Source organism: Myiozetetes cayanensis, unplaced genomic scaffold (assembly GCF_022539395.1).
Source record: "Myiozetetes cayanensis isolate MyiCay16 unplaced genomic scaffold, myiCay2020 scf6-25, whole genome shotgun sequence".
In the NCBI taxonomy this organism is placed as follows: Eukaryota; Metazoa; Chordata; class Aves; order Passeriformes; family Tyrannidae; genus Myiozetetes; species Myiozetetes cayanensis.
In genome coordinates, this window is record NW_026087853.1 from 30,524,285 (window position 1) to 30,551,580 (window position 27,296).

At 34.4% G+C, this 27,296-nt stretch overlaps 1 protein-coding gene across 1 annotated transcript in view; it reads left to right on the forward strand.

Annotated features, from left to right (window-relative positions):
* Positions 1 to 27,296, forward strand: part of RYR3 (ryanodine receptor 3) — a 216,287-nt gene that overhangs the window by 133,892 nt on the left and 55,099 nt on the right. The window contains 18 exon segments of the mRNA XM_050336554.1: positions 1,104 to 1,273; positions 1,936 to 2,156; positions 2,968 to 3,058; positions 4,455 to 4,595; positions 6,212 to 6,375; positions 7,310 to 7,388; positions 9,298 to 9,387; positions 10,820 to 10,969; positions 12,603 to 12,665; positions 13,097 to 13,172; positions 13,334 to 13,457; positions 17,759 to 17,874; positions 18,123 to 18,190; positions 18,805 to 18,926; positions 21,217 to 21,266; positions 21,519 to 21,579; positions 22,583 to 22,821; positions 23,745 to 23,826. Coding sequence (XP_050192511.1) covers positions 1,104 to 1,273; positions 1,936 to 2,156; positions 2,968 to 3,058; positions 4,455 to 4,595; positions 6,212 to 6,375; positions 7,310 to 7,388; positions 9,298 to 9,387; positions 10,820 to 10,969; positions 12,603 to 12,665; positions 13,097 to 13,172; positions 13,334 to 13,457; positions 17,759 to 17,874; positions 18,123 to 18,190; positions 18,805 to 18,926; positions 21,217 to 21,266; positions 21,519 to 21,579; positions 22,583 to 22,821; positions 23,745 to 23,826 — 2,107 coding nt within the window.

Genomic DNA, 27,296 nt, shown 5'->3' on the forward strand with positions numbered 1-27,296 from the left:
CTCTTACTACTCTGATTCCTCTATTCTCTCCTCTGGGGAATGAGACTATTCTCTGAAGGCCCAAATGTGTATTATGTGTATACATAGAAGACCTGAGACCAGGGTGCAGATCTGCTGCTCTCTCTGCATTAAACTATCTAGCTCCTTATTTGTACCTGGATCCTTACATATCACTGAGGTTGAGACTGACTTTTTGTCAGTGGAACTAACAGCCTTCTTAACACTTTCTGTTAAAGGCAAGTCAGTGAAGACTCTTGAGCTTTCACCTTCTTTACTCAAAACCACTTCAGAATCAGAATTCAGATTACAGAGGTTTATTGATCGTAGTGTTCTTGCTTCTTAGGTGACTGTTGATTCTTGGTCAATATGGTTATCCAGGCTGGATTTATTTCCACAAAATAACTTCCAGGGTAACCATAAAATCCAAAATTTTCTGTAAAACGTAAACTCAACAGAGGACAAGAGGGTTTATGGCATTATGATCTTCATGTTGCACATTAATTTCTCCATGTTCCATGGGCTATAAACTACCAGTCTGCCATGTTCTTCTGGGGCAAAATAATTTATCCCCCTTTGTGTTTCTGTTGTGCTTTCTGCTCACAAGAATTGTCTTTACCCCTTTGCAGTCAGCGATGTTTTATCAGATACACAGTTGACACTGGTCAATAACAGTTCTTATTGTCATCTTCCCCTTGGATTCCATGTTCATTCTGGTCTAGTTTACATGACAGAAAAATTAAACTTCTTAACCTTCTTTGACTTCACAGTTGCTGTGTATTTTTAGTATTTGCAGTAATACTTATCTTTAATTTTACCATATAAATACTGTCTGTAGTAGTAATGAAACAAGTTGAATATTTTATCGTTAATTTCCAAGCTTTTATTTGAGAGTGAAAGATTAATAAACTGCAAAATAATAGGGTGTTTTAAATAATAAAAACTTACTATTCTTTTTCAGCATACAAGAAAACTGAACAAGAATATAATTTTCTTTGAATATGCAATTTTACACATTAAATGCAATTATAGCATCTTTCATTGTCATGGTGTTTCTTGTTTTATCAGTTATCTACTATTTAAAATTGCAATTTATATTTGTGTAGATGGCACAGTAAATGAGCCAGACATGTCTGCAAGTTTCTGTCCTGACCATAAAGCACCCATGGTACTTTTCTTGGATCGTGTCTACGGTATTAAGGACCAAAGCTTCCTCCTTCACCTACTGGAAGTTGGATTTTTACCAGATTTAAGAGCCTCTGCCTCTTTGGATACAGTACGTATTTTGCTATGGAGTTTAGGTGCAGTGGCTGGATATAGTGGCTCTGTAAGTGTTAAAAAATGGAATTTCAAGTCAAAACTGCTTTTTTTAAAAAAGGTATTACAGGCTTACTATAAAACAAAACCAATATTAATTCAGTTACTACTAATTTTTATAGTGCTTAAGTCGGATTATAAGCATACAGTAGCACCTTATGAAGCAACAATGTAAAGTAGTTTAAAAACTTTTAATACACATTGTACAGTAGTGAAATAAATACATTGAGTATACTGTAATAAGCCTAATGATTGCTTCTATTTCATGTGTACTTCCAATAGTTACACTGAAAATACATATGTATGAAGAAATTGAGATGAAAAGTGCTACTTAATGTTCAGTGAGTTTTTCTAACCTTTTAAAGAAAGAATCTGCATATTCTTTTATTTTGCTATTGGTTAAAAGTGCAGTGGAGCAAGACATAGGACATAAGTGGATGGCTTAGATTTTCTCTAGTTGAGAAAAAATGGCTTTTGTCTTCATGTGTGTACTGGGAATATCATGTTAGCACCCAGCCACTAAGGGGACTTAAGGAGTATTTAATTAGTATGTTTTATGGACTTTGTGTTTAATAACCTTTACTCACTGTGGTACTAACAATCATTTACTACTTCATACAGGTTTCTCTGAGTACCACAGAGGCAGCTCTGGCACTAAATAGATACATTTGCTCCGCTGTGTTTCCATTACTCAAAAGATGTGCTCCCCTCTTCTCTGGAACAGAGCATCATGCCTCTCTGGTTGACTCCATGCTTCACACAATATATAGGTTATCCAAGGGACGATCTCTTACAAAAGCACAAAGAGACACTATTGAAGAATGCCTGCTTGCTATTTGCCAGTATGTATGACACTTGTGTACAAATTCATTTCTTTTGTGCAGAATATGTATTTTAACAATTTCTTTCTTTGTGTATAGTGTAAAACTAAGATGACTTTATTCTTGCATGAAATAAATGACCATTGTGTGTAACAATTTTTTTTCTGAACCAAAAATGCATTTGATTTTTCCATTCGGTATGCTGCACTGTAGAGGCAGTCATGTTGATATCAGGCTTATGGTGATATAGAATAAATTCTGATTATTTGTAAAAATAAAACCCCAGTAATTGCCAAAAATGTTCTGGCAAGTCTGACTCTATGTGTTGAGGACTTAAGGGGTCAACCTGTTTTTATTTCTGATTGGGGTTTGAGAAACCTTGACCATAGTTTAACAAAAAAACCCAAAAACCAAAACCAACAAAAAACAACAACAAAACCAAAACATGAAACCCACAAAACAAACAAGCAAAAACCAAAATCAAAAAACAAAAACCAACCAACCAAACAGAAAAACTCCACAAAAACAAACCAAACCCCAAAACAACAAACGAAAACAAACAAAAACCAACTCCTAAAGCTGATCCTAAAGCACTGAGGAATTGAATCTTAGGAATTGAAATGTTGATTTGTCTTAAGAGGGCCAAGAAAGTAGCACAACATCCTCTGCTATATCATTCTGTATGCAGATGAGATTCCTTAAGCACCTACCATCGTTTTTACAAAATACTTTTAATGAGTGTTTTGTATCCCAATATGTACATTCAATTTTTATTTCATTTTTGCTGAACTGTGTGATGTTTACTAATAACATCTATTTTTTAAAATTACAGGCACTTACGTCCCTCTATGCTACAACAACTGTTGAGAAGGCTGGTTTTTGATGTGCCCCTGCTCAATGAATACTGTAAAATGCCTCTTAAGGTAAATACTTCACTTTCTGTACACGCATTCAGCATGAAACTTCAAAATAAACTGTTGTCATCGTGTTTTTAAAAACAGAACAGGTAGGGTGAAACAAAGTGAAATTAATTCTGAATTGAAAATAATGTAAGCATTTTATAAAGTCTTTCAAATTTAATGTAATGTTTGCAGGTTTTTTGAAATCTTGTCTAATGTAAACAGTATATAGTAAGTTGATCATTGCAGTTTTGTTGAGTGAACTGTTGACTTTCTCACTGCTTCAGCAAGAGTATTTGAATATATCAAATTAAATGTTGGTGTTACCTTAATATTTCTTCTGCTGCTATATAAACTGTAATAACTCTTGGTAGGATGCACAGTTAAGGAATGAATTCTGTGTGAAATCTAAGAGATGGAATACAGGGAAGAAAACTGACCTCTTATTTTTGAACAATCTTTAACTGAAGTCTTATTAATCTTCTTGTTCTGTAAATAGAGAATTCAAAATGTGAGATGATAAATATATCTTATTTAAAACTATTCTGACAGGTTTGCTTCACTTTCCTGTTGGGATAAAAGAGCATGATCTAAGGTTTATAGGTGATTTTACAGAAGAATTGAAATTCTATCATCCTCTAAATCCGAGCTGCCGTATTCACAAACATGCTCTGTATCAGCATTAATTTTTCTTAGAAGTGTGGTGAAGGAGTGTTTGATTTGGGTTTTTAATTATTATTTTTCCCTTCCTAAACAGAATCTCGGTAAAAACTAAAATGCTAAATGCTAGAAGAAATTTTTAAATTTCCCATGGGATAGGAATTTTTAGTTCTGAAGAAGAAATTGGTGGAAAGTACATCAGTAGTCAATACACTAGCTCTTTAACTGGTATATTACAGATTGCCAATATGATAGTTTTTTCCACCAGTTTTTCCAGAGAAGAACAGTCACAGTAAAAGGATGTACTGTGGGTGTCCTTTGCAGTGTTTTGAATAATACTGAGGCCATTAACTACAAATGACAGGAGTAAAATCAATTGGAATTGGTAACACTCTTTATCAGAATCTATCATATCCTACCTCATACCCACTTCATGGTCTCTGTTTTTATTCTGTGAGCTAATCTGTACTCAAATGGTGACAGTCTTGAAATTTTGCTTTTACCTGTCATCACTAAGAATCCCACAGCAGTAGCTGGAGATAATACAGGATTTATACTTTCACAATATGGACTCTGCTGCTCTCCCAAAACAAAAAAGAAAAAAGGGATTTATTATTATTAAATTATTAAATAGTAAAAAAACTATTATTATGAGCCATTGGAAATGAAGAGGCAGAGACAAATAATTCTACTCTTGTAACAGTTGTTATTTTGTTAATTACCAATGTTTTACATGCATTTTTATTTCTTGAAAATCTAGCTTCTGACAAATCACTATGAGCAGTGCTGGAAATATTATTGTCTGCCTTCAGGAATGGGAAGCTATGGATTTGCAGCAGAAGAAGAATTACATTTAACTGAAAAACTTTTCTGGGGAATATTTGATTCCTTGTCTCATAAGGTAATGACTGTCATTCACATTACAGTATAGGGTGACAATAAATGCCTTACAGTGATAATTTGCTGTGCCAAGAGCAGAAGGTTCCTATTTTGACAGTTGTTTCATCTAATATGGGAGATACAGCAATGACTGCTTTTAATGAAGTGAAAAATTGAATGCTGAATCTTGAAAGATTCTCTCCAAACCAATGAAATGTCAAATCTTTATCTTGATATACCCATAAGGTTTACACTAGTCATGAAGTAATACATACACACTATATATATATATATGTATATATATAACATGCATATATACACGCATAAATACACAAGTAGGTATTTAGTGCTTGCTACCCTAACATGTTGGTGTTGTGTCCTATCTTAACTCTATTAAATATTTGTAAATTTTTTTACTGACATAAAATTAATTTTAATACACATATGTATGTGCTTATCAAATTGTTGGTATATGCACAGTAAATTTACGCTGTCTGTTTTCAAACATATATTATTTAAGTCTTTTGACTAATGCCCAGCCTAGGAGATATGATGCAACATTCTGCGAAATAAACATTTTTCTATTTGCATGTGCGAAAGTATGATCTTGGGATTTTTTAACTTACTCAATTTTCTCTGAGTAAGAAAAAGTTGCATTTCTGGTGGGACAAATGCTCTACTGAGTAAATACTTTTTGTGCTTGATTGGGCTCAAAAATCAAGATCTCACTATGGGACAAATAACAAATCTTTTTCATTGCGTCTCACTAATGTTCCCATTCTAAGCAACAGATTTAGATGATTTCTCCTCTAGGCATTCTGATTTATAATACAGAAATGAAAATGATCTCTTCATTATTCTGAAATGGCTTTTTAAGCTTTGTGTTTGATTTTAGCAGCAGTTACCTCTCTCTTACTGCTTTCACAAGTGCAAGGAGTATCAGAAGGACCTGACACAATGAAACACTTCCAATTAGTACATCTTAACTTTTAACAGATAAATGAAGATATGTTTCTGCCAATATTGGTGGCTCATTATAATAACATTTTCACTTTTCTGCAAATGGTTATCAGCCCAGTGAAAGAAGAGTTGTATAAATCTGTGATCTGTTGAGCTACAATGTTCTCCACTGTTCTCTTTTGTACTAAGATTACTAGAAATAATGAACTGACTTTGCTACAGTGAAACACAATTTCCTTTAATGAGTATGTTTTAAACTGAAATAGTTTGAGGGGAAAGAGAGTGACGTGGCTTCTGCAGTTAATATAGAAAGTAGTAATTTTAGAACTAAGGCATTATTTTATAGATGATCATACTCTGTAACAAGGTGAACAACCCTTGATCCCTCCCATGTAGGCCTTCGTGGCCCAAAGGAAACTTGAGTCATACTCATATTATATATACTTACACAGTGTCAGCATGCTCTTGTGTAATTTCTGTAGTCTTAAAAATATGTAAAGTTGATATAATGAAAAATAGATGTCATGCAGCAATAACTTTGCTCTATGCCTAAATTTTAAATGCGCTTTACTGTGTGTTTGCATCTTCTAATATTTGTGCATATGGCTGCTTGGTTTTCACTAACATTTTGCATGTTTTTCTGTTGGATTTTCCAACCAGTTCCTATCTCTCCTGCAGAAGTATGATCCAGAGCTCTTTCGAATGGCTTTGCCCTGTCTAAGTGCTATAGCTGGTGCCTTGCCCCCTGATTATTTAGATACACGAATTATGTCAACTTTAGAAAAGCAGACTTCAATGGATCCAGAAGGAAATTTTGATCCCAAGCCTGTCAGCACATCAAAGTGAGTCATATAAATCATAGTGATTTCCTTTCCTTAAATATTTTTATACTATTCCTTATTAACATTTTTTTCTCATCTGTAGGAAGAGTTGGCTAGTGACTGACTGACTGTTAGTGGTATTAGGACCTCTCAGAAGTAGTGTAGGGATTATTGCTTCCTCCTGTCAAATACTTCACTGCAACATATCCTGTTTACATGAAATGTATTCTTCTCAGCACTGCACATGTGTTAAAATTTCCATGTTATATCTGCACAGTACATAGTAAATTCTATATTTATTGTGTACACCCTATTGTCTAACAGTTCAAAAGTTTGGGATATATACATTTGGCACCATCACTGCTTAGAGTGTCTTTATGGCAAATGGTACAAGATCATAAAAATCTGGATTCAGTTGGCTTATTGCCAAATTTTTGTACAATCTTCACCTTATTTTGAGAGTTGATCTGTGAAATCTGTGTGGCAAAATAAGTGGATAGTGTAGGATGATTTAATAGAGATTTGGCCTTCCTAGTAATCTTGTGCTTTTAAAATACAGATTTCTAATACTTTTATATTCAAGAAATGAGGATCACTGGCTGAGTCTTGATATTAGTCTTGCTCTTCCATTGATATGCAATGTGTAACAACCATGTTACTATTATTCTGTATAAAGAATTAGCAACAAAATTACCAGTAGATTATGGTGAAGGAGGTTTTCATTTCTTGTTTCTTATTGCTAATAAGTGCAACTGTTAAGTATTTGAAGATTCTCTGTAAATGCCATTATAACTCTGCCTTTTTTGTGACATTTTTTCTAAAGAAAAGAGAACTGCAAAGCCAAATGTCTCCCATCATCTGGAGGTGAAGTGTTTTGATTAGTGACAGACAATGTTTTCATAAGTCAGACTGCTGTAAATTATGACTGATTGACCATGCTCCTCTTTGTTTACAGCCTTGTACTTCCTGAAAAGTTGGAGTATATTGTAAGCAAGTATGCTGAACATTCCCATGATAAATGGGCCTTTGATAAGGTAGGAATTATTTGAAGACTGGCAACTATCATAAAAGGACTAGTACATGATACCTGGGATGAATATTGAAAATTAAACTGGACAGTTTAACTGATAGGTCCTTGTTCAGAGTGTATGAATGTCTACATATTTATTTAGGGATATGAGGAAGAAACCTTTTGCTCAAGAGAATGCATTGGAATTTTTCATTTTTTCAAAGAATCTATTGACACAAACATCATAGAATCATAGAATCATCAAATTAAGTGGATTGGAAAAGACCTCCGAGATCATCAAGTTCAACCCTTGATCCAACACCGCTGTGGTTACTAGACCATGGCACTCAGTGCCACATCCAGTCTCATCTTTTAAACCTCGAGGGATGATGAATCCACCACCTCCCTGGGCAGCCCATTCCAGTGTCTGATTGCCTTCTCTGTAAAAACTTTCTTCCTCATATCCAACCTAAACTTTCCCTGGCAGAGCTTAGGACCATGCCCTCTTGTCCTACTGCTGGTTGCCTGGGAGAAGAGACCAACCCCCACCTGGCTACAACCTCCTTTCAGGGAGTTGTAGAGAGTGATGAGGTCACCCCTGAGCCTCCTCTTCTCCAGACTAAACAACCCCAGCTCCCTCAGCCTCTCCTCACAGGACTTGTGCTCAAGTCCCTTCACCAGCCTCGTTGCTCTTCTCTGGACCTGCTCCAGCACCTCAATATCCTTCCTGAACTGAGGGGCCCAGAACTGAACACAATACTCAAGGTGTGGCCTCACCAGCGCTGAGTACAGGGGAAGGATCACTTCCCTGCTCCTGCTGGTGATAATGTTCCTGATCCAGGCCAGGATGCCATTGGCCTTCTTGGCCACCTGGGCACACTGCTGGCTCGTGTTCAGCTTCCTGTCAATCCAAACTCCCAGATCTGAGGTGACTGCAAAAAGGGGCATTTGGTTTGGTTTGGGGATTTTGGGGATTTGTTTTGTTTTTTTGGTTTGGGTTTGGTGTTGGGTTTTGTGTGTGTGTGATTTTTGTGGGTTTGTTTGTTTGTTTGTTTGTTTGTTTAAGTAAGAATATAAAGTTCTTGGCTTCATTTTACCCAGTAATGGTGGGTTTTGCCTAGGAGGCTGAGATTGAATTTTACTGCAGCAACTCCATGACCTAAGAAAGTACAGTCTAATGTCATTTTTTATTTCAGAAAAAGTAGTTATAGCCTTTCTTTCTTATTATCTTTAAGAAGGCTGTTATGTATTAATTTTATCTATAGTTTCCCAAATGCTCTGTCACTGTGTTGTGTTTCAGTTTCACTACTTCTACACACCTCTAAGATAAGACAATAAATTCTTAAATAATATATCATAACAATAACAAATGAATTGCAATTTTATGGAACAGTTATATAAAACAACAATCCTATTGTTTGGGGGCTATGTATGCAAATTTGTAGAGAAAATTACACATACATATGGCTATGTAAATATACACAGATTCATTTCAAACCATAAATGTCAGTTAATATTGTTTAAGGTAAAGAATTCATTACAGTTATGTTCTTTAGTGCTTGATCTGTTAATGTTACATATTCTTCTCTGTATTTTTCACTTTAGCCTCCCAGAGAATTGAGGCAGTCTTTTTTGCCTCAGTCAGTACTTTCTCAGTGCATGAGTCCACTTGAAAGGTCCCAATGTATATTAGGCTCAGAACTGCTGTCATAAGTCCTACTACTCACAGGTGGCATCTATTCTGTCCAGGGCATGATTTGTTCCTGTGTATCCACATATGGTTGCACGATTTTTTTGTGGCACTGAGCAGCTATGGGAGTAGATTAGCAGTTTAAGATGACAGAGTAAGCTGGCTAATTTTTTGTCACTCATCTATGTTGTTCTCAGCTTATTACAGTGGTTTTTTGTTTGTTTGTTTGGGTTTTTTTTTCCAGACAAATAGTGGATGGAAATACGGTGTTTCACTGGATGAAAATATGAAGACTCACCCATTAATAAGACCTTTCAAAACTTTAGCTGAAAAGGTAATAGAGGAAATTTCAGCTGCATTAACACAAAGTAGATTGATTTGTTTGCCTTTGAAAATGTATTTCAATTATATGATATAAAAGGAAGAATGACAAATAGGTGCATCTATATGCTGACGTGATTGTTTAGTTAATCTTACATTGAATCTTGTATAATTTGCTTATATTAGGCATAATTTTCATCGTTTCTTCATAGGCCTGGGCCAATTTATATTCAGTATATGAGTAGCATGTTTTTTTCAGGCTTCCATGGATGAGGAATGACTGGCAGCAACTCCTGGGTTTTAGATGAAAGTGTAATTTAACATATCTGAAGGCAATTTTGTCTTCAAGAAAGATGGTAGAAAAATGTAAGGAATGCGTAGGAGATGATTCAGTTGAAAATGCAGAAAAACATTTAAATTTTTTTTGAATGCATTTTTATTTGAATTTCTTGACTAAGCACGAATGTGTTCTACTTGTCAGAACACTGAACTGAATTTGAATTCTTTTACTTATTTTTGCAATGATTCACTGGGAGACAAAAATAAATAATTTGTTCTTCTTAACCACATTTTTCCTGTTCAGAAAATGAAGATGACAAAAATTAAGAGGGATTCAAAAGGTTTAGTTTCCTAAGGTTTGTAAATTGCTTTTGAATCTTTGGAGAGGAACCAAAGCATTGTTGGTTAAGTTGTTATTTAAGCAGTTCAAAGAGAATTTTCTAAATTGTCCCAAATTATGACTTTTTTGAACCTAAAAATCAGGTCTATCCATAAAAGCTGTCATGTTAAGTAACTGTCAGGAAAATTCTAATTTACGGCACAAATTGAAATACTTTTATTAAAATTCATTTGTAAAGTCTTAATATGACCTACTCCAAATTTTTTTTGCCACAACTTTTCAGAATTTCTCTAACACCTTTACTTTTCAGAGGGGTGTTGGAGTACAGGCTGTTCCCTTATTTGTTATTGATGTCTGTGTTTATATGAAGAGGTGTATAGTTCAGTAATGTTCTGTATCTGTGAATGCATATAAATATAGAAAGACTAAAAAAAAGGCCTTGAGTGCTGATGTATTCAAATGTACATGCTTGCTTAAATAAGTTCATAGCACTTTTAGTGCCATCAATTTTTATTATTTTGTGCTGGAGGAATCAATGAATAATTTTCCAGATCTAATCAACATTATTGCTCCAGAGCTCCTTGCAGTGCTGTTAGTTTCTAACACACATCCCAGCAATAAATGCCACTAAGAACTGAATAAAAAAAAAAAAAAAGGTATTTCAAAGCTTCCATCTCACAAAAAAAGAACTATGTTGTGTGTTCTCATATAATATACAAATTTTATATGCTTTTGCGGTATGTGACAATTTATACAGGACAGGATATTTTTATTGAGTTTTCACTACTTACTAAATACAGAGAAATTTTGCATTTTTTCATCAAAGGAAAAGGAAATTTATCGTTGGCCTGCCAGAGAATCATTGAAAACCATGTTGGCCTTGGGATGGAGCCTGGAAAGGACCAAGGAAGGAGGAGAAACAATAATACATCAGCGTGAAAATGAAAAGCTCCGCAGCATATCTCAGTCTAGTCAGGTAATGTAGAATTGCTTCAATTTAGAAAGCAAAAGGCCTAATTTACCATGAAATTTTACACAATTATATCAGTTTTATATGCTTTTAATGAAAAGAAACTTGTAATGTTAGAGTTCTGAGACTGAAAGTCATGTCGCTACAATAAACACTGTGAAATAACACTGAAGAGTGGATTCCAAAAAGGTAGCAGCTTCTAAGATAGTAAGGCTATCAGAGACCACATCAGGGAGCCATTGCTTTTCATTTTCTCAGAAAAACTGAAGAGAGTTTTAATGTAGTCATTTAAAGAATACATAGCATAGTCTTTAAAGTTTTTCATTTTTTAATTAGCAAATCTGGCAATTTTCTTTTTTTTATCAAACAGGGGAACGTAAAATGGGCTTTTTTCAAGATTCTAATTATGATTGACAAATGAGATTTCACATTTGACACCTTTTTATTTTTTAACCTACAGGTGATATTTTCAGGTTATTATATATATTACCTAACATTTTGATGTGAGAATAGATTTTTTTTTTCATTTGTAGTTTTTTGTAATCACATGTCAAGACTGTTGGTCAATATGTCTGTGTCTTGGATGGGGAAAGCTGTTTAAAACTATGACAAGTGTTTGGGAATTGTTATTGTACCCCTTGAGTTGAATTAAACATACATATTTATACTTTAATATAGTGAGAGTTAATAAGCAATGCACTGGGCACAGTCCTGCTGCCATAAACAGTCCTGTGAGGAGTGTGCAAAGATGTGTCACAAGGTAACTCCCCATGTACACTTGCACCAGCACTGATCCTGTGAGTATCAGTATCTGACACCTTAAACCTGTGTTGGGTTCATTCCCCAGGGCCAGTTTTTGCTGACCAAAAGTGGCCCCTGAGCACTCTGTTACAATACTACAGCATTTCTTACCTCTTCAGCAAACTTCACTGCCTTAACAGGGAATCCTGCTGTTTCTGGCATCTCTACTTCTAGCCATTTGAACTTGTTTTGCAGTTGGACCTTGTTGCCCTAGAAGATGCATGATGAAGACATGAATAAAGTAGAGGATTTCAGTACATGTTTAGTTTCAGTACACATTTGAAATCACTGACTTATATGTAACCATTCACATTTAACATGTATCTAACAGGTTTGTTGCACAGAGCTTTATCACGTTAAACAGTTGAAGACTGTAAATATATCATGCTCCTCCTTTTTCTTAGTCTGTAAATTCCTCAAGACAATAACCTATTTTATCTTTTTGTTATGTTGTCTTATCTTTAGTATAGGGTTCTTGCAGACTGTTCCCACGTTATTCTGTCATGTTTTGAAGGCACATCTTGTATGTCTCATGATTGGTCTCCTCTCTTAGGCTAAAAGCATAGTTCTTAGCAACTTACCATCTCTCGCAAATAGAGAGATATAAGTATCTGCATAACTTTCCTACTTCCTCACCAGCAGATGTACTCTCTTAATCATCCTGTGTGTCTTCCATACATTGCAAAACAATAGCTGCCCACAGTTTCTACAAGGAATTTTAAAATTGTGAATGAGGTTACTCTAATCAGGTCAACAAAAGAGATGCTGTAGTTGATACTTCATTCTTTTATCTGAAATACTTTTGCCTGAAAATAATTATCTTTTTATTTCCCTGCAGGGAAATGGGTATATCCCGGCACCACTTGATCTCTCTAATGTGGCACTTTCTAGGGAGCTTCAGGTTTGTATTTGTGTTTTGCATATATTGTGCTGAAAAGAATTAATAGATTTGGGTTTATTATTATTAATGAGCTAAATTTTGTCAGGCTTTATGACTGTATTTGTGACTGTGGTTGTGATATGCTGTTGTAGAAAGGTGTATACCATACTATTTACATACTGGAAAAATGAAAAACACAAAAATTCTGCTGTTTATGCCATTGGTGCTTTCTGAGTTCCCAGAAAAAGTTATGAAGCTAGGGAAGGAACTGATAATAGTATGCAACATATGTGTATCTTGTGCTTGTGCTGACTTCAAAGAAAACCTGAATGTAGACCTGACATTAATTGTGATGTTTCTTTACCACAAGAGAGGAAAGTCATGTAGAATTACAGAATTTGTAATTGTCATCTTCTAATTTTCCATCGTTTTTTTTTCTGGTGGTAACGTAGGGAATGGTTGAGGTAATGGCAGAAAACTACCATAATATATGGGCCAAAAAGAAGAAAATGGAGTTGGAAAGCAAAGGTAAGCCAGAATCCTGTGAACTTCACAAAAAAAAAAAAAAAGGAGAAGAAACAATCTGCAAGAAGACAGTGTAAGACAATCAAAATGTAATAGTTCCTTTTGTACATGAATTTAAATAAATCTTAGAATAGAAAAACTAACAGCTTTTCAACTTACTAAAGGTGGAGGTAGTCATCCTTTACTGGTACCTTATGATACACTGACAGCCAAGGAGAAATCACGAGACCGTGAAAAGGCACAAGAGCTGTTTAAATTCCTTCAAGTCAATGGTATAATCATATCTCGGTAAGTTGCATGTTTTTTTGGTATGCTTATTTAGATTCAGTGCACAAAACAGCATGATGTTTTTATCTCACTGCAGTGTGGTAGTTATGAACATAATCACCATTTGGCATATCTTCTATAAATCATGGTCTTTGTTATTTTTAAGTTCAGAAAGACCATATATATATGGAAATATATATCTGGAAATAATATAGACAGGTATTATTTTTAGTAAGTATGTGATCATAGTAAACACAAAATGTAACAGTAATATAGTTGAAAAAGCAGAGAATTTAAGCATCTAAATTAGCAACCAGCAGTGTCACTAAGGATCATAGGAAAATAAATATGAGGTTTGATACTGAAACACATCTATGTAAAACTGGTTTTTAATCCAGTTTTTAAAAAATACTTGTTTGAGTTCTGTGCATTCATAAAACAAAGTGGCTATTTTGTGGGCATTTAATCTTTACTTCTGCTCAACCAAAAGCATAGACTTCATTAGTTGTACTCTAACTTAAATTGTTGTGTCTCAAAGTAAGCTGGCCTATGAGGCATTACACTGTCAGTGAAATTAAAATGACTTCTTAAACTGTGTTTTTGGCTGTATATGACGGAATTGTGAATTATTAGACTATTAACTATCATCTTTTATTGTATGTGGAACAACCTAAGCACATAAGAAATCACAATTTTGCTGACATTTTTGTAAACTAAACTATATTCACGAACAAATTTTTCTGTACATGTTCTTCATTTCATATTTTCATTTATTTCTACTTTTCAAGTCTGTATCCCTATTGAAAGTATACTCAGAAATTTATACAAATCAATTATTAGGACCTGCAAAAGGTAACTTTGTTGGCTTCAACAATTGATTATTTTTCTTAAGATATGATAAAACACTTCTAAATATATATTTCTGCATTACTACAGAGAACAATTCCCTCTTGCCACATATGTAGGCTCCCAGCTTGAATCCAAAATGTGGGTATGCCACCAAATAGTTTTATATCCTCCATAATTGCTTTAGAGCCATTGAATAAGATTAGTTCCTGAAAATGAATGATCTTTTAAAACACCAATGGAATTGCTCAGATTTTGCAGCTGTGTCTGTTTGTGTCAGGGGAGCAATGTTTTCAGTGTTAACTCACAGGACAAGTCAACTTGAAAAAGCACATTCAAACTCTGTTGGTGTGGGCGAAGAGTTTGCAGCAATTGTCTGTGTAAGGATGAACCAAAATTATTCTCTTCTCAGTGTTTCCTTCACATGAATACATGTGTGTATATTTATATATATATACAAAATCTTTTGAAGTACTCATTGCAGTCATCACATTTCCAGAATGTCATTCTTAGAAACATTGACTAAGCAATACAAGAGAAATTGTTTATAATTGGAAATGTATAGGTGGAACAGCATGTGTACCTTGCATATACCATCTGTCTCTGGTGTTTTTGTCATTTTGGTTTTTTTTTTCTCTTCTTTCTTTGTTGAGAACACTTTTGAAGCACTATCATTTGTTTATGATATACAGATAAACCTCTCAGGCCTTAAGTACACGTTAGAAACAACGTGGTATTTTGTTAATCATCTGTAAATCTCTGTAAGTTCCTTTGCTGCTGCTTTTGTTATTTCACAAACCCACCAATGTCTTTCAATATTGAGGAAAGTACATGTAATCTCTTAGGAGTTGTGACTTCTTATAAACTCAAAAGGAGAATATGTACAGTGATCTCACTGAAAATACAGATAAAAACTTAATCTCCTTAGGGACAGTGAGGCAGCAGTATATGCTTCTCAACCATACATAACTATTAATACATACCAAATGATTTGATTACACAGGTGATATATAAATTAGTAGGAGTTCATAAAAGTATTTAAACTAGAACTCTTGAAATGGATTTTTTTTTCAAATGAAACTGTAAAATGGGAGATTAGAGTCCTTTTAAATCTATGTTTGAAACAGTTTCAGAAGGGATTCCTTAGTTCTCTGATTCTGTATCCCCAGACTATAACTGTTCCTTTCCTCTTAACTGTATTCTGGCATGGTCAAGAACATCCATTTTCTTATGAGATCAATCTAATAACTTTTAAGAACTGTTAGTCTCATCTTCATTTGTTCTCCCTTATTAAGTCCCACACCAGTGCTAAGACATCTTAGTACAAGTGATCATTTTCTTCCATATTATGATGAGTCCAGCATCTTCCCTGCTTTCTTATTCCTTTTTGCTTTTGCCTCAGTACCGCAAACTACCAGTTCTTCCCTTCTTCCCTATTTCTGGCACACTGTTCAGTACACTATCCCTCTGTAGTCTCTGCATCTGCTTTAGCCCAACCATTTTCTCCAACTGATAAAGGCCAGTTCTTCCTGTCTGCTACTATTTGACGAGTATGTACAGAAGCAAATGAAGTTGACATTATAGGTAACCAGAGGTTTCCCTTAATGTTACTCAGTTGCTTTCTCACTTGGCAAGGTAGTTAGATGTCCCAGGTGTTAAACACCATCTATCAACAGAAAATCTGAAGTATAGTTTATAGTCCTTTTAATGTTGAAATAAAGAGACTGTGAAGAAGTTGCAGACTAAACAAATGTACATGAAAACCTCAAGGAAACAAAGAGGAAAAGAAATAACAACTTGTAAAAGCAAACATGTTTGAAAACAGAATAAATAAAAGCCCTAAAGGAAAAAGAAAAAAATCCCTGTTCTTGTCCTGAATGCCAAGACAGAGTGCATCATTAGCAGTTTTGTGGAATGAATCCTTAGCAATGAATTGGAGAGTTTGGCTACTTGTCAGAGGAACCTTGATGGGCTAGAGAAATGGGCTGGCAGAACTCTTGTGAGAGTGAGTAAAGGTAAATGCAAAGTCCTATACCAAGGATGGAATAACCCCAGGAATAGGGGAACTGAGCCTGAGAGCATCTGTACAGAAGAGCACACTGAATTGTGCAAGTTGAACATGAAACAGGAATATGTCCTCGTGATGACAGAGGCTGACTGTGTACTAGGCTTTATTAGCAAGTGTGGTCTGCAGGTCGATGAAGGTGATTTTTTTACCCTTCCATTTTGTGATCATGAGATTGTATCAGGGGTATGTTGTCCAGTTTTTGGCTCGCCAGTGCTAAGGAAGCCATTGAGGAAAGAGTTACTCAAGTGGGAGGCCACTGAGATGCTTTGGGGATTGGCATGCATGTCATGCCAGGAGAGACTCTGAGGAAAGATTTTTTTTCAGTTTTAAAATGGGATTTACTGCTGTCTTCAACTACTGAATGCAAGGTTATGGAGACAATGAGGTAAAACATTGTCTTCTCAAGAGTAACAAGTTCTTACAAGGATAATTTCAGTTACATATATGAAAATATTTCACCATTATTTGTTCACAGAGAGGGTGGTCAAAAATAACAGTAAGCTCTTCAGAGTCATCATGAGATTTCAATCCTTGAAGCTACTCAGTACATTATTGGACAAGGTTCTGGGCAACCTGATCTTTTGTCTTTGCTTTGAGATGGGAATTGGATCAGATGACTTTCAGAGGTTCCTTCCAACCTAAATTTTTCTATGATCCTAAAGAATTTTAGAATTTCAGTCACTTAAGTTTGATTTGTAGATAAGGTAAAATCTAGTATTTTAAATCTAGGCACAGACAACCACACATTTTTATTCCTCTTTAATATCTTGCATGTACCAGTCAGGATTTAGGTCATTAATTTATCTTAAAGAATAAATAATACATGCCTCTTTAGAAATTACTGTATACTATTGAAATTTTTCAAATACTTTTGTAGTATAGTAGTTTGTTACGTTTAGATTTTCATTTAGTAGCTGAAGTAATTTTGACTTCAGTCTTTGATAAAATTCAAGGAAAAAATTAAGTTTACAGTGAATAGTCAAATGAAGGGTAGTAGTTAGACTTATTTTAAAGGTTTAGCTGCTGACTTCCTAAACATTTGGCAGTTTACTGTGCCAGCAGTAGAAATTGAGTGACCAGTGCATTACTTTGTTAGATTCAGATGTACCATGGCTTTGTTTGTGCAATAAGATAGCACTCTGAAGTTCTTACCCAAGAATATATACATTATGGATATTTTTTTAATCACAAGCCATTATACCTCTTATTAAAATCAGCTCATGTTTCTATTTCTTGCTAGGTAGTTGATAACTAAGAGTTGCTATGGAAGGTCAATTTCTCCTTCTTATAAAAATTTACCATAATAAAAAGATAACAAGGCATGGAATGCTTCATGGTACTGTTTTCATTTGTGCTACTTCATTTGTGTCATCATGAATGCTATTTCTCTTAATCCTTTCTGAAACAGGGGCCTGAATGACATGGAGTTGGATGCTTCATCCATGGAGAAGAGGTTTGCCTTTAAGTTTCTGAAGAAAATTTTAAAATATGTTGATTCTGCTCAAGAGTTTATTGCACATTTGGGTAAGCTGCATATTTTATTCTGAAAATAGTTAGAATTGTTGATATTTAAATATTTGGATTGATATGTTTACATTTGTAGCGAACACTATTTTTATTGCATTTAATCTGAAATCCTGTCTTTTAATTTGCAGATTAAATTCTTGTACATTTCTAACTAGCTAAACAGTTTCTGCTGTTTTATTTTTATTTCAGTAAAACTAAGTTTGCAAGTTCTTATTTGTGTGTCTGCCTTGATTGTATCCTTGCAGAAGCCATTGTAACCAGTGGAAAAACTGAAAAATCTCCACATGACCAAGAAATAAAATTCTTTGCTAAAGTGAGTGATTTAGTATTTCAAGTAATGTTAATATACATTCCATTATACAGAATATGGAAATTTGTAATGTTAGACTGCTTTTCACATAATAGTAATATATATTTTCCATTTTTTGTGGTAAGTAATCAAATAGTTATAAAACATTTTGGAATATCTTCAAAAATATTTCAGTATATTTGCTGGGTTCAAATATTTAAAAATACTTCAATATATCTGCTTGTATATGAGAAGAAACATAGAAATTATAAAAAAGTAGTTTATTTTTTACATGAAATTAAATACTTTCACTGAATATATAAATTTTTTCTGATTTTTTTTTTTTTTTTACTGCAAGGTATCACTGAGGTGCATAACATCAGCTAATTATCAGAAAAAAAATATTCCCATACATTGTTACATCCAAAATGGGTATCCTTGTATAACTGTTTATTATTTATTTTTTAATAAAATTGTAAGACTTGAGGGTTTAATTTGGATGATTTTGTATCTGAAATGAGAATACAACTGTTACAGAACTAAAATTCTTTGAATAAACTTTGACCAATCAGAGCATTGCTGCAGTATTTACCACTGAGCTCTGTAAAAAAAATACATTTTGTGTCTGTATTTCTTAGGTCCTTTTACCATTAGTTGATCAGTACTTTACAAATCACTGCCTCTACTTCCTGTCTTCTCCATCAAAAAGCCTCAGCAGCAGTGGATATGCATCAAATAAGGAAAAGGAAATGGTAGCAAGGTAAGAAGAAAATTAAGAAATAAGACAGAAGGGTTTTATATAGATAACTAAAGGACTTTTCTTAGGTTAAAGAGAGAGATAGTTCAAAAGCTCAATTTCTTCAACTAAAAACTGAATATTTTATTCTCTATCAACATAGCAGTGAGTAAATAAAACTCCTCATTTTAGTGTTCTTTTACATATCCATCTCTATGTATAAATATACATATATGTATATATATATAGAATTAAAGAATTAAGTATATATAACATGTATATATTTTTGAATATGTAATTGTGAATGATAACATAAAAATATTAATAAATTATTCTGTGAGTGATGGAACCACCTAGTTTCTGGTGAGTTTGTGTTTTGTTGTTGGTGGCAGTTTCTGATTGAAGTTTTTTCCACAGTTGGGTCATTTAAATGGTCTCACATTTATTTAAATTTTTATATATATTAAAAAAAAATGTTAAAAATACCATGATGCAGTTTTCTAGAGTGAATTACAGATTCTCTACAAAATTACTTCTAACCCTGCATAAATATTGCTGGAATGTAATAATTTTTACATGTCTGTAGTGTTTCCAATATGGTTTGAGTCAGCCATTTGATGCAAAGTTATTTTAGAGAACTCAATTAAAAAGAGATATTTGCATTTTAATTTATAATGTGTTGCCTATACAAAAATATGAATTTAATTTTCCTGCAACTCAGATTTAAAAATTAATATTTAGTTGGGCTTTAACTATAACCGTAGCTTAGTATTTTCATTGCTGGGTTTTTTCTTCCACTTAAGGTGTGCTGCCAGTTATTTTCTTTGGGAAATTTTACAACGTAATATTTAAAACTATTTTACTCTCGCACTTTCTTACTTTACCTGTAGGTTCTCAGATTTCTTTTACTTTTCTTCACTATTTTGACCAGAGTTAACTATTTTTTTCCAATGGAAAATAGATATCAAATTTGAAAGTAAAGGTTACTTAGGTGTTGTTACATAAGATCAGGCCTAACTCTCACCTTCCTAGATTTCAGTCTTCAGTTTATCTTTCAACGTATTTTTGCATTTCTCTAAATTATTATTACCCTGTTGTTTCCATCTTCTATGTGTGTGTGGGGTAGCTCTTATATAGCAGTTGCCTATAAGAGTGAGTGTGAAGTCCCTAAGATTATGTTTTACTGAACTCTCAGATATATTACATACAAAGGTGCAAGATAGTCCTCCAGGAGCTGGGAAAGTCAGCTCAGGTTCAGGAGGATGGAAGTGGCATTTATTTTCATTTAAGTTTCAGGCTTCCTCTCAGAATGTTCCTGTTACTTCCTTAAAGTCAGTCAGGTCAGCGTAATGAAGCTTGAAGGATGCGTACTAGGGCCATACAAAGTCACTTTACCAAGGCACATGAAGAAGTTAGATGTCTAGCATACATACCTGCTAATATAATTTCAGAAGTATCTTCTAATTCTTTGTGCATTCTTCATTGAGAAAAGTGACTATCTGCTATTTTCATCTTATAGGAAGTGTAGTATTTCCTTACTATTGTGAAGATAACAGTAACAATCTGTGGTTAGTAAGAGACCATACCAATTCCTAAGGTATATGCTTCATTTTGTTATGTCCTAATTCCATTTGTAAAGTATACCACAAATGATATACCAGTCTACCCACTGTCTTTGTTGAAGTAGCCCCTTTAATCTTTAGAGACCTGCTGATTTATTCACTTAATTATCCTATTATTTTGGCAGATAGGTTAGATATGCAAGTTTCTGATATACTTGCCAGAAACTCTTCTAGTCTGTATATATTTCCAGATTCATCTTATCATCATCAGAGGGTAAACACAGATTCATTTCTTTATTTACAAAGAATATCTTCACAAATTATTTTAAATAGTATGAAGATTTTTAACATCCATTTCCTGCAGAATGCCTAGTAAAACACTAAAATATTTCTCATTTTTTCTTGTTCTTGCAAAAAAATAAAATTCTTATTCAGAAATATTAGCCGTAAAGAATGACTCAGCCATATAGTATGCAATTGTTGGAAACCATTGTAATCAAACAAAACTTTCACATTTCAAGTCATTTCTGAAGTAGTGAAAGCTTAGAAAATGAGAGACCTCAGAAGATTCAAAATGTTACTCTGCTTAATGCAGTTGACTATTATCATGTATCATTAAAAATATGCTTTCCAGGATTTTCCTATGTTGTGATTTCTTTTTCGCATTCCTAATACTCTGCCTCATATTCTAAATAAATCTTTAACCTTTGTCTTGTCTTCCCTCGCTCTTTCTGGTTTTTTTTCTACTATAGCCTGTTCTGCAAGCTAGCTGCTCTTGTTAGACATAGGATCTCACTTTTTGGTAAGTTAAGAAAGATCTTGATAAAGTTCAAAATATAAAGAATGTATAACCATTGTTTCTAACTTACCTGAAACTTTTCACAAATATTGGCAAAATTCTATAATATGGTGCATAAACTTCTAGTGCAATTAGTGACTGCATTGAACATGGCTCTGCTATTAAGATAACACTTAATAGAATATGGAAACTATTGAAGCAGCAAGAAGTGGCAGGTTCTAGCATTGTGTTCTCATAGTATCTCTCTCTAACCAGGTAGTGATTCTGCTACAATGGTGAACTGCCTGCACATCCTAGCTCAGTCTCTTGACACACGGTAAGTTTGCAACATTTGTACCCACTACAAACTACAAAGGCATTGTAGAGCTTTTCAGAAGCAGTTGGGTCGTTTCTGTATTGTTTTATTTTTTTTTTGTAATGAGTTATATTAGCAGCATCATTCATTCAGATATTGTCCTTCATATTAACTGACTTTGTCTGAAGTGTTACATTTATATTTTTCTGTTCAATACCTGTCATTAAAACATTGAAAATACTTGTCACTATTTCCAAGGACACTTGAAGACTTTATTGGGAGATATAAATAACACAAACTTTGGAACTGCAAATATTGATACCTGCAGATATTGAAACAGTTTATTGCATAGGGAAAAATTTGTCATTAGAAGTATGTAGAGTGTATTGATATATAGGCATAGTTACATTTGCTAGCTGTTACTGTTTATCATTGAAACAATTATGTAGATTAAAACAGAAGCCAGAATAGTTTTCTAATTTGAGTTGATTTCTGGCCTGATTGCATTACATAGCAGCCCAACAATGAACTTTTTTGAATAACAACACTGGAACTTCATTAAGGAGTTGAAGAGTGCAAAAAAATTAAGGAATGGGACAGTGATGCTGGTATTGTGGTTGCATTTTATAGATTTAGGGTGCTTTGAAGTATCTTGACTTGCATACCTAGTTACTGTGGCTCCCCTAAAAATGTAGGGATTAAGAGTTGGGGGCTTTTGACCATATTTTATGGAGGAGCTTTCTCACCACTTATGATATTTACTGAGAAGGCATTATCTTGTTTGAAAGCAGATCATAACAACTGGAAAGGCAAGACTATGGAACCAAGGGCTTTGTTGTTATTATTTTGTATTAAGTAGCTAAAGCTAATTGTTGCTTATACTGCTACTCAAATAGAAATTCTCTTCCCTGTTCATAACGTAAAGGTCATTGATACTGTGTAAGACTGATAGCATGGAACTAACATACACTTGTATACAACTGCTGAAGTTTAATGCAATATTTTTTCCCTTATAATTTTTCAGAACTGTTATGAAATCAGGATCTGAACTCGTTAAAGCAGGATTGCGTGCCTTTTTTGAAAATGCTGCTGAAGACTTGGAAAAAACTTCAGAAAATCTTAAACTTGGAAAATTTACTCATTCACGAACACAAATGAAGGGTGTTTCACAAAATATCAATTATACTACAGTAGCATTGTTACCAATCTTGACATCAATTTTTGAACATATTTCACAACATCAGTTTGGAATTGATTTACTTTGTAAGTATTTTATTTATTTTTTAAAAAGTTTATTGTGTTATAATTGTAAGAACCCTTTTTAGTAATGCTGCATGCATTCAAAGGATGAATTTTGTTTTCAGTAACATGTAGATTTCCAGCATTAAATCTGAAATTACCTGCATACTATCTTATTTCTAACACATGTGTAAAAATAATACTCGATAAGTTTCAATTAATTATTTACAATATTTCTCCAAACATTGAGAGAGAAATTAAAATACCCCCGTAAGTGCTGTCTTACCAACTGTGTGGATAAAACTAGTTTTCTATAGAAAATTCCTATTTCATTAGATTAAAGGAGACAACAATTCCCTGTGGGTTTTTTCCTTACATGTGAAAACCACTGTAGGTCTTTGAATATAAGTTTTCCCTGTTTTTAGCATCATTTAGTTAAAAATACTGAAATGATTCCTTGAGATTCAGCAATATGCTGAATGGTCTTATTATGTTCTAATGTCTCTAATTATCTTCCAAAATTTTGTACATATTTGGGTCATAATTAAAAGATGGATAACCATGAAAATACTTTCTTTAAAAGTATGGTGAACCTTTAGGTCACGTACCTAAAGATTAGACACACAGAGTGATGTGGTTGGTTTAGCTTAAAATTGTACTCTGTGAGTGTGATGACCTGCAATTATCTTATTAACAAGTATCTGTTGTCCTCTTGGAATGTCTGATGATCAGTTAGGTTTTGGATTAAATGTAGATGACAAAACCAGGTGTTAGAGGAATTGAAGATAAATAATACCATGTGGAGTATGGATAGCCAGAAAGTTCAGTGATACATATGTTAAAAGTTTAGACATTTTTTAACAGATCACATAAAATAGATGTTTGATATTTGAAAAGTAATCTTTAACTGAATAAATACTGATAATATACTTCTTATTTTCCTCTAGTGGGTGATGTACAAGTTTCATGTTACAGAATTCTTTGTAGCCTCTATTCTCTTGGGACTGGAAAGAACATCTATGTTGAAAGGTATTGCATGTAACACTCAGCATGTAAAATTTTCTCTTCTTTGGGTGTGTGTTACTTAAGTAATAAAGCAGTTTGGATGAAAGGTGAATTTGAAACAGTGAGAGATGTTTAAAATAGACTTTATCTTGAAAGTAGTTGCCTATCCTTTAGCATTCAATTCCACCAAAAAAAACCCCAAAACTAAATAAAAGCAAATAAGTCATTCTGCATATGTCAGTGCATCTGCAGAGAGTTCTTCTTCCCCACAGGGAAAGCTAAATTTTTCCATGGGTTGCAATTAAGGTTCCCAAAGTTTGTCTGCTGCATGTTGCTGTGGAATGTAGGCTAAGTACTAAGCAGACTGCATGTGTTTCACACCTAAAGTCTATACAGAGTTCTCAAAAGTTGTCCTGAGCATAAAATGCAGAGTATTCTGACAACATTTAACTCTACAAATGAAACCATTAGTTAGTTGCATTTAAAAAAGACTAGGGTCTGCAATTCCTTTAAGTATCTAGTTGCTATGTGATCTTCCAAGCCCTGGATTTTTGATCCTCTTCCATTAAAAAGGGACCAAGTCCATACCTGTTAGTTCAGAAAAGAGAACACTACCATAAGACAGGAATTAAGATAAGGATAACCTATCCTTACACTTGCGAAAGTTGTAGGTTAGGCAATTTTCATCCACAGAGAGAGAGTGACTAAATTGGAGGAAATGCAAGTAGTCTGGTTAAAAGAGGCTTTGCCTAGTATGAGGAATGCTGGTCTCAAATTCCTTCCCTCCAAAGTTTATTTAAAATTCTTTCATGCAAAATGCAAGAGCAGTCTGTTAGATAGGTCTTTCCTCCCACTCTGCATACACATTCTTTTGTACGTCCTTATTCAGGCATTTATGCATCCATCACTACATCAGAAAACTATACTCCCTTTCTTCTCTTTCTGGGCTTGAAAATCTTAAATAGTCCTTTACACAGGTCTGATAGGAAAAATAGAAAGTGCCTTACCCCTTATCTAACCAACAGTCAGGGTCTTCTCACAGGAAATCAAACGTGATTGTGTTTGAGCTGCCTTTCAATAAGAAGTGCTCACAGCACAGGCCTCCACTTGATTAGCAAAAGCTATAAACATTAGACCTTTTACACTGATTCTAGCAGCATCATCTTTGTCTACTGCTGTTGTCTTCTTAGACTGGAAGAGCAATCAGATTAGATATATTCAAGGAATTGAATTAGTCTCTTAAGTCTGTGTGAGAGCTTTTCAACTGTGGATTTCATTTAGTTTGTTTTTAACTAGTCTCAAGCTCTTAAATTACAGTTGTAGGCAGGCATCAGTGTCTAGGTGGGAGGTAGGATTTCAAACATACTGTTCAATGTTTCAGCAAAACTTAGAAGTGAGTGATTGAGCTGACTTGAATAGTTATTCAAGTTAAACAGTGCTTAGATTCAGAATCAAAGTACAGGTTTTTCTCCCAGTGAATTTTGGAAGGGACATTAGAAAGTTTTACTTTTCGTTGTAGGATGAGTCAGTTAACTTTTTATAGACAAACATCAGTTTTCATGGCTGAAATAATTCAGCTGATTCGACAAGGCTCCTGACTGCTAGGCACTCAGAACTAACGCTTAGTTGGATTGCTACTGCTGCCCTGTTGAGACAAACTTCCACTGTCAAGTGTTTTATCCTTTGTCATCATGGCTAGGCTTTGTGAATGAAGATTTGAGAAGGGCTCTACCCACGCTTGCTACAAGCGCGCTGATGGCTAAAAAGGCCAATGCGAGATAGACAAGTCCGGTTGCAGAAGGCACAGCAGAAAGACTCCCCAGGTGATACAGACGAGACGCGATTCTTTCTGCGCTGTCTTTTCTCCTCGAGAGTGATCCTGCGTGTGTTCTCAAAAGCAGCAGCAGCGTTATAGATGCTGTGTCTCCAGGCCTCCCGATTGGAGGCCAGGGTAGACCAATGGTGGTGATCAATATGGCCAAGGCTGAGGGATTGTTTCAGGGAGTCCTTGTATCTCCTCCTTTGTACAAAGACTGTTTATCTTCTTTAGGATGTTGACATTTTTCTGATTTCTCTGTGGACATTTCTTCTCTAAATGTCGCTATGGTTCAAAAATGTTGAGAACTGGATGCAAAATGCAGTAACTCTTCATTGCTTTGAGCCCTAATGCTCTACTGACAAGTATAGTATTATTGCTATAGGTATTTTGGTACTTATTTCTTTTTGTTTCCTGCATGAGAAATTTAGGTTGTAAATTTGGGGTTGAAAACTCTGTTTTCATGTCCAGTACCCAAAAATTGTATTTTCCTTTATGGTATCTTGGTTTTTTATTTGTTAGTTCATAGAAACATGTTTCCAAGTTATTTTTAGTATCTGTAACAATAGTAAGAAATACAAACTTCTGCATGAGTTGAGAATATATAGCAACTTTTGATGGATGTAGTTAAATATTACAAAATTAACTGTTGTATTCAGTCATACATACCTATCCAGGTTGTTCATTAGGACTTTGGATTGACCTACTTGAGGCTTCTCAAAATTAAGACTGCCAGATACGCAAGAAAGCCTGTTATAAGAGTATTATAATAGAAAATGCTTCTTCATGACTACCCTCAGTTGGTGGTCTTTTGTCATGTCTTGGTTTTTCAAAGTCTAGATTGATTTGATTACATTTCAAGTGTTTCCCACTTCCTCCAAGGCTTTCACATCAGACTGTGACTTGAACACTCCTCATTCTTTAGTGTGAATGTTTCCAGTTAGTTATGTTCCTAACATAACTATTTTGTCTAAAGGGTTAATTTGACTTTTCTTTAACTGCCTTTTTATTCAATTTAGTCCACTGAACAATGGTTCCCTGATGATTTATTTTGCATATTTGCTTTTTGTGTCAGTGACTGACAATTTGCTCTGAAATTCTTTTTTTATTTTCTAACTTCCATCCTGCAAAATTATAGGCTTCCATAGAATCATAGAATGGTTTGGGTTGGAAGGGACCTAAAGGTGATGATCTTATTGGTGATCTCATAGCTCACCCAGGGATAGGCATCAGGTGATTATCTCTGGCACTGCCTCTTCATCCTGTCCTGAGGGCCCTCCCTCCTCTTCATCCCTCACCAAGAGAACTGCTTTTGTCTTGGATTTCTTCTCTTCTGTAGGGGTGACTGCTACCAGCATAGACTGTTCCTCTGGTTCAGCTGCAGTTTGAGTGGTCACAGTGCCTGTTGATCTGCTTTTCTTCTCTTTCCCTTGAGGGTGCTGTCTAATAACAAGCAGTGCTCAATAAATATTAGCCAGGCCCCAGCACGTTGCATAACTTCACATCCTTCTGGAACTGCCACAGCATTTTTCCTTCAAATATTCTACCACTTTATCAGGGTCATGTACATTATAAAATCTCTTTTGTAATTCTGAACATGGTGTGGACCACACTAAGGAATTGTGGCTGACCTAGCAACAAGAACATGCTTTCCTTAACATCCAAGGGAAATTCAAAA